Raw genomic sequence first — 8,796 nt, 5'->3', positions numbered from 1 at the left:
ACTACAAGGAGTGGACGCCGTCTGCAGGTGTGCACACGGCACTACAAGGAGTGGACGCCATCTGCAGGTGTGCACACGGCACTACAAGGAGTGGATGCCGTCTGCAGGTGTGCATGTGGCACTACAAGGAGTGGACGCTGTCTGTAGGTGTGCACATAGTACTCCTGTTCCCACACCCTCTTAGTGTTCCACTCCACATTTCCTGATCTACCTTTCAGACGTCACCTGCAAACCCAGGCACTCAGTGGGGAGCACCCAAGGGCCTCTGTGTTCAGCCACCCTACTCTCATGTTCCATCAACACAGCTCCCCATGTCGACACACCTCTCTGCATCCACATAGCCCCTTGTGTCCACACAACTTTCTTAATGGAGCACACACCCTTCCCCTTGTGTGTGCTCAGGGGCAGCCCACTCCACTCCTCGCACCTGGATTCTCTAAACCTGGTTTCCAGTGAGCCCAGGGATGCGCTGCATGTGGGTAGCAGTGGCTGAGGTCCCAAAGCCGCTCCTCCCAGGGAAGGAGCAACATGCTTCCAACAGCCAGTCATAGGGCTGTGTACACAGTACATGCCTAAAAATTGCTGAGTGTCTTGTGACAAGGGCCATCCAAAGGTTTTTCTCTCATTTACAGCTGAGCTGGTCACAGAATGTTCCAGAGCCTCCAAGTGATTCTAGGTGCTGTAGGGTGAGACCCTCAGCCTTAGTGATTATTGTTCTTCCAATTAAATGCAGGCTCAGTTGAACCTAATCCCCTGGCAAAGCCCACTGGAATTTCCCTCCCTTTCTTCCCTAAACAAACCCCTCTGGTATCATTCAGGAGAACCTCTGGCACCCAGCTCTGTCCCTCACTAGCCATCTGAGCCCGAGCGCAGCCAGGGTACTTACTCGATGTCGGTGAAGGCGCTGGCTGGCAGGTGCAGCAGGTGGGCTAGGGCTTCAGTCAGCTGCTTCCCCTTCTCCAGGCTCAGGGGGCTGTGGACGGACAGCAAGGGCGGAGGCACATTACCAAATGGACTCATCCATCCCAAGAAGCTAAAAGTCCCTCAGAGGCCCTGCCCACTCCCTATCTCCCCCAACTCCTCAGAGGCAGCTGCTTTCTGGGCCTGATGCATCACCTGAATTTCCAGCAATCAGACAAACAATGAGGTGAAATGGAATTGTTAGGGAGCTTGATGGGCCTGCAGCCGTGGCTCATCTCAACCATCAGTGAACACATAGCCAGGTGGGGAGGGGAAAGGATGGAGGAGGTCGCAGACCTGTGGCCAGGCTGTCCACTCACAGACAAGACCCCTGTCTTATGTGGCTTCATCCCACAGTGAGAAGATGTTCAAACATGGACATGTAAGGGTACACAGGTGTCAAGGCAGGAGTGGGCATGGGCAGCTGCTCTAAATAGGGGGCAAGAGAACCGAGATGGCTCTATGGCCACAGACACCCCAGAAGGCACTGGGCTGTGGGCTTTTCCACCAAGAGGGAGCAAGCAGGGCCCAGGCATATCTGAACCCTGCTTGCCAGCCCTGAGTTTGGTAGTGAGATTCAAGTTGTCTGTGAGATTCTGCTAGGACTACTTCAAAGAGATATAACACTGCATTGTTACACACAGGCCATGTCTTGACCCAGCAGACCACACGTGCATGCAGTCCTCACCCACGAGTGTCCAGGACCTGCCAGCCGCCCCCACCAGGAAATGTAGCTGCAAATGGGAAAACCAGGCTCAGCCTTTAGTGAACACATAACCAGGTGGGGAGAGGAAGGGACGGAGGAGACAGCACAGACAGAGCACATGTGGACCTGCAGCTGGGCTGTCCACTCATGGAGGAAACACCCATCTTACGGGGCTTCATCACACAGTAAAAGGATGTTTAAATGTTCACGTTTTGGGAGGAATTCCAACAAAGACATTGACATATAGAAAATGGATGAGGCTGTTACGTCACAAACTGTGCTACCCCCAAATTCTTATGTGAAGACTGAAGCCCCAAATAATATGACCTTATGTAAAAATGGGGTTGTAGAAGATTTAATCAGTTAAGATGAGTTATCAGGTGGGCTCTAACCCAGTACCACTGGTGACCACATGAAAAGGGATACCTGGACACAGAGACAGACGCATTTGCCAGAGACACTGTGAAGACACAGAGAAAACCACCTAGAAGCCAAGGGCTGCCTGAGGCCACCAGCAGCTGAGCAAAGGGCCAGGAGAGACCCCCAGCCTCAGTGAGGAACCAGTCCTGCCCCACCCAGATTTTGGACTTCTAGCCTCCAGGACTGGAGGTCACCAATTCCTATTGTTCAGGCCCCGCCCACTCTGTGAACCCTGTGGTGGGCCCAGTTGACTACATGCATGTCACTGCAGTATGTTCTATGGGGTAGTCAGTGGAGCTAGAAGAGGGGCCTGAGGAGGTGGGGAGGGCAAGGTAGGCAGCTGATTATAAAAAGAGCAGATGAGGTCTCCCCAGGGAGGCCTCTTTGGACAAAGGCTATATGGAGCAAGCCATGTATAGACAGTGAGTGCTAAAGGGGAGGGCCCAGTCTCTGTGGAGCAGGGGATGCATCAGAGGGCAGCTGAGGGCTGAGGTGGACCTATTGGGATAGTGTGGGCAAGAAGGGGTCACCTAGACCTGAGAACACGTTATATCAGAGCTGGTATAAGAGACCAGGTGGGGGAAGGGGAGCATAGAGAAGTGTTCAGGGATTTGTCCATGGAATCAGCAGGTGCAGGGACAACAGGAGATGTTGGGGCAGTGCTGATGGAGCCAGGAATCCTGTTCTGGACACACTGACATGGAGACCCCTAGAAGGAAGTCCTGTGAGTTCAGAGTTCTAGAAGCAGCATGGGCCAGGAAAGACAGACACTGGGAATCACCAGGGAGGGCAACTGAGCCAAGCCACTGGAGATAGAGCCTTGGGCCACCCCATCACTGCGGGCCAGCTGGTGAGGGGATATGGGAGGAAGGAAGGAAAGAACCACCATGGAGGTGAGAAGCAAGCCCAGCATTGGCCTCAGGGAGGAACAACAGGTTGTTCCAGAGAGAAGGGGATGAGGAATTGACCACCGAGTATAGTAGGTCAGGGTGGGTCACTGATACATCTGCCAGAGCCAATCCAGGAGGCAGTGGGGACCAGCCTGCCCATACTCTTTGGATGAGGAATAGGAGAGTAGGCAGAGGAACAAGTAATCACCCAGGGGGACCTGGGGTCCACAGGGAGAAGCTGGGAGACACACTGGTAGGATAGCTTAATACCCACAATCTTAGCACAATGCCACAGCAGCATCACAAAGTGGGTCTATCACCCTGACTAGATGAGGAGCTGGGTCATAAGGTGAGTGATTTGTCAGCAGTGAATGAGGATTTCTCCCTAGGGGTGCATGCTTTGCCCTGCGCCATGCACCTCTTCCTGTATGTGAACACAGCAGGTACTCATATAGAAGCAGGTTCTACCCAGGGGCTGACTGCACGAATGAATAGGAAAACACCAAAAAATGCCCCAAATTCCAGTATTATTAAAATCATTAAAATGTAAACTATTAAATGAACCTCCAGAGTTTCTGTGAAAATCATGTAAGACAAGTGAGGATTCTGGGAAGGTAGTGTAGCAGGAAGCACCAGGAATCTGTCTCTCATCTGACAACACTGCACTTGGAATCTGTCTGATATGACTGCTTGGGGACTCTGGAGTCTACCGAAGGCAACCAATACCCAGTGGAAAATGTGGACAGTAATTCCAGGCAATTTCAGCTCCAGTACAGTAGCAGCCAGCTGCTCCCTCCTCTCTTAGCTGTGGCAGGCAGCTATACACAAGCTTCTGGAGCAACCAGCACAGAGCCCAAGGAGCCAGGGTGGGCAATTCAGGCCTTGTCCTGCAAATATCAGGATGCTGTGGTCTGATCAACTAATTGTCCCTTCTAATCACAGAGGTGCAGATACAGAAGCAAGTGGACATTTTTATTGCACTGACTTCTCTGGCCAAAATGACTAGCCAAAGATTTAAAATACTAGCACCCATTTTTTTATACCTTTATTTTTCTCTTTTGCTACTTCTGGAAGCCAAACTTTAAAGATCAGAATATTCAAAAGTTACTAAATATATAGACAAAATTAGAAACTCTATCATACATACCCAGGGAAAACTCAGAGAAGACCCAAGAAGACCATTAGTCTATACCCTGGCCTGATTCCCAGCCACAGAGACAGCTATAACAATAAAAATAAAGTAACCAAAAATACCAGCAAACCCCAGGGAGAGGAGATAATCTGATTTCTAGATATTCAAATGCCTACTTTTCAATAACAAAAGAATCACAAGACTTAAAAAGAAACAGAAAATATGGCCTGTTTAAAGGAAAAGATAAACTAATAATAATTATGTCTGAAAAGACCTGATGGTAGATCTATTAGAAAAAAACTTAAAAATGAGTACCTTAAAAATCCTTGAAGAACTAAAGTTAGATGTCAAGAAAAGTATGTATGAATAAAAAGGAAATTATCAAATAATAAAGAGGTAGAAAACAAAAATCAAAAAAGAAATTCTGATGCTGAAAATAGTTGAAATGAAAAGTTTATTAGAGGGAATCAAAGGCAAGCTTAGCGAACTCAAAGATAGGATAGTGGAAATTATTGAGTCTGAAGAACAGAAAGAAAAAATATTGAAAAAAGTGAAAGAGCCCAACAGACATGTGAAATACCACCAGGGGAATCAAGATATGGATTATGGGAGTACCAGAAGGAGAAGAGAGAAAGGGGCAGAGAAAGTATCTGAAGAAACAATGGCTGAAAACATCCACAATTTAATGAAAACAATTAATATAAACATCCAAGAAGATCAACAAACTCCATGTAAAATGAACTCAAAGAGACATTATATTTAAACTCTGGAAGGCAAAGACAGAGACTTCACTCCCTCATTTGAAAGCATCATGAGAGAAATGATTCATTATACAGTAAGGGAGTCTCTATGAGATTATCTGCAGATTTATCATCAGATATTCTAGAGGCCAGAAAGCAGTGAGCCAGTATGTTCAAAATGCTTAAGGAAAAAACTTTCAACCAAGAATCCTATATCCAAGCAAAACTATCCTTTAAAAAGAGAAGGTGAAATTAAGACATTCCTAGATGAACTAAAGTTGGTTACCATAGACCTGTCCTACAAGAAATCCTGCAGGTAAAATGAAACACTAGGTAATAACTCAAAGCCATAAGAAAAAATAAAGATTTCAATAAAGGTAAATACATGGGGAATTATAAAAACTAGTACTATTGTAACAATTGTTTGTAACTACTTTTCGTTTTCTCTATGACTTAAGAGATTAATATAGGAGGTCTGACAATTAAGTTCATAAACTTATCATAGAAAAAGTGCTACCTACCTTATTGCTGAATATCACCATGGGCACCTTTAAGTCTTCCCCATGGGAAACTATGTACCTAAGCCAGCACATAGTCTACCCTTCAAAGCCATTTTGGAAGTCTTTCTCAAATGGGCATCATAGCTATCATCATATTATCCTTGATGTCCTAAAGGTCATAAAATGTCTTCCTGTCAATATTTTCCTCATATTCAAGTAAAGAAAAAAGTCATTGGGGATGGATCAGGTGAGTAGGGAGGGTGTTCCAATACAGTTATTTGTTTACTGGCTAAAAAGCCCCTCATAGACAGTGTCATGTGAGCTGGTGCACTGTTGTGATACAAGAGCAAGGAGCCAAGATTTTCAGTTAAGATTTTCCTGTTTCTCTACTGATGTCTACTGGGTCTGCTATTCTTCTCACAGTTGGCCATGATTTTAATGCCCAATTCAATGCATTTTTGCAATATTTTCATCAGTTCTCCTTGTTACTGGCTGCCCTACCCTGTCCTCATCAGTGATGCTTTCTCTCCCTACAGAAAACTGTTTAACACATTTGTACATTGCTGTTTTCTTCATGGAAATATCCCAATAAATTTGACTAACACGTCTCTGATTTCACTTATACTCTTACCAAGTTTACAAGAAATTCAATGTTCATTAATCTAATTCAAACCCCAACATTCTTGCAATGGCACACAAAAACACACAACAACAATGAATGCCATCAGCAACACGCTGCCACATCAACACGAGCACATGTGAGACATGGAGACACCAGTGAAACCTCACCAAGTTGTCTGTAGGGTGCAGCAGACACAAGCACACAGTGGCAAGTTCACAAACTTCATTGTCAGACCTTGTATTTTAAAACAAACAACTAGTAGTCTAGAAACTAGGATTTCCAGTTACTTCACATTTTATTTTCTATAGAATTTTAGAAACTCATGTATTTAAAATAATTATTAGTTTATATTTTGGGGAACACCATGCATAGGATGTAATTTTATGTTATTAATAGCCAAAAAGGGCAGGGACAGAGTTGCAATGGAGCAGACTGTTATTGAAGTTAAGCTGGTATAAATTCAAATTACACAGTTATAACTGTAGGATATTAAATCTAATCCCCATGGTAACTATCAAAAAAAACTATACAATCTGCACAAAAGGAAATGAGAACAGAATTTAAACATTTCACTTAAAAAAAATCTACCTAACACAGAAGAAGAGGGTATGCATGAAGAGAGCTTTAGGCATACAGAAAACAAATAGCACAATGACAGTAGTAAGCCCTTCCTTACCAGTAATGACTTTGAATGTAAATAGATCAAGCTCTTTACTCAAAAGAGAGAGATTAGTGGAACTGATGAAAACACAGCTCTCACCGTGTGCTGCCTACAAGACCCTCACTTCAAATCTAAACACTTCTTAGTAAAGTATCTCAGGAATGGAAAAAAAATATATCCAATGTACTCAGTACTACTGTGAAACCAATTTACAATCATTCACACTTGCATATGAAAAATGAAACACAACTATAGTCTAGAATGAAGGCGGGGAAGGGGGGGGTGGGTCAATAGAGGGAGGGTTAGTAGGGGGACCACATCTATGGAGCATATTGCAAGTACAAGTTGGATCTATCAGGTGTAGAATACAAATGTCTTAATCCTGTAATTGGGTAAATGAGGTGAAGGCTATGTTGATTAGTAGGATATAAGCACTCCAATTTGTACATATAATCAACACATTGAATCCCATAGTGGCATAAATGTATTTGTGATCTATGTAAAAATGACTTAATAAAAAAAATCTAAACACACAAATAGGTTGAAAAGAAAAGTATATAAAAAGATATTCCATACAAATAGTAATAGAGAAAATAGATTTTAAATCAAAAAAGTTTACAAAAGACAAAGGATATTATAAATTAGCAAAAGGTTCAACACAGCAAGAAGACATAACACAAGAATTATAAACATTTACACACCCTAATAACAGACCATCAAAACCTATGACATAAAAACTGACAGAACTGACAAAAGAAATCATTCGTCAACGGTGGCTGGGAAGTTCAATGCTCACTCTCAACTGTGGACAGACAACTAGACCGAAGAGAGGTAAGGAAATACAGGACTTAGCACAGTGAGCCACCTGGAGCTGCGAGGCACACACAAGACACTACTCTGTAAAAGCACCTGCAACATTTTCTATGACAGACTATATGTTAGGTTCCAAAGTACGTCTCAACAGATGTAAAAAGACAGATATCATATAAAGTATCTGCTCCAACCACCACGAGATGAAGCTAGAAATCAATAACAGAAATAAAATTGAAAAATTAACAAATTTGTAGAAATTAAACAACACACTCTTAACAGATCAAAAAGAAACCATAAAGGAAATTAGCAAATACAAGATTAAAGGAAACAAAACATAGCATATTCAAACTTGGGGGACATGGAAAAAACAGTGCTATGTAGAAGTACTTACATAAAAAAGAAAGAAATATCTCAAATCAACAACCATATAACCTAGGGAATTAGAAACATCAGAATAAACTAAACCAAAGCCAGCAGAAGGAAGAAAGTAATAAAGATTAGAGCAAAAATAATAGGCACAAGAAAAACAATAAAGAAAAATCAGTGAAACTACAAGTTGGTTCCTTAAGAAGATCAACAAAATTGAAAGACCCTTAGCTAAATGGTCAAAGCCAAAAAGAGCAGAATAAATTACTAAAATCAGAGATGAAAGTGTGAGCATTACTACTGATCTGACAGACTAAATGGGTTATCAGAGAGCCCAGTGAGCCACTGTATGCCCATAAGTTGGTTAACTGAGACAAAACTAACAAATTCCGAGAAGCACAAACCTACTGAGATGAAACCATGAAGAAACAGAAAATCTGAACCACCCAGCAATGAAACTGAACCAGCATCAGACATCTCCTGAACCTGACAACTTCACTGATATCTTCACCAAACATTTCAAGAAGTATTGGTCCTTCTCAAACATTTCAAAAAAAAATTAGAAGGGAAGGAATACTACTTTCTAAACTCATTCTACAAGGCCAGGATTACTATGATACCAAAGTCAGACAATACAAGAAAAGCAAACTAAAGATCAGTGTTCCCTGTGAACATCCTTACCTATACCCCATAACTGTATACTTTCAGCCTCCCTGCACCCCTAGCCTCCCTGTACCCCATAACTCTATACCCTCAGCCTCCCTGCACCCTCAGCTTCCCTCTACCCAATAACTCTATACCCTTAGCCTCCCTGTACCCCATAACTTTATACCCTCAGCCTCCCTGTACCCCATAACATTATACCCTCAGCCTCCCTGTACCCCATAACTTTATACCCTCAGCCTCCCTATACCAAATAACTCTATACTCACAGCCTCCCTGCACCTTCAGCCTCCCCCTCTATACCCTCAGCCTCTCTGTACCCT

General features: G+C 43.3%; 1 protein-coding gene across 1 annotated transcript in view; it reads right to left on the bottom strand.

The window, feature by feature from the left end:
* PTPRN2 (protein tyrosine phosphatase, receptor type N2) overlaps positions 1-8,796 on the bottom strand; it is a 648,263-nt gene that overhangs the window by 492,281 nt on the left and 147,186 nt on the right. The window contains exon 9 of the mRNA XM_012812959.1: positions 887-973. Within this exon, the coding sequence (XP_012668413.1) occupies positions 887-973 (87 nt within the window). The remainder of the gene's footprint in view (positions 1-886; positions 974-8,796) is intronic.

Source organism: Otolemur garnettii, unplaced genomic scaffold (genome assembly GCF_000181295.1).
Source record: "Otolemur garnettii isolate 467f Iridium unplaced genomic scaffold, OtoGar3 scaffold00235, whole genome shotgun sequence".
NCBI lineage: Eukaryota > Metazoa > Chordata > Mammalia > Primates > Galagidae > Otolemur > Otolemur garnettii.
The sequence above is the reverse complement of the archived record's forward strand: the minus strand, read 5'-3'. Positions and strand labels throughout refer to the sequence as shown.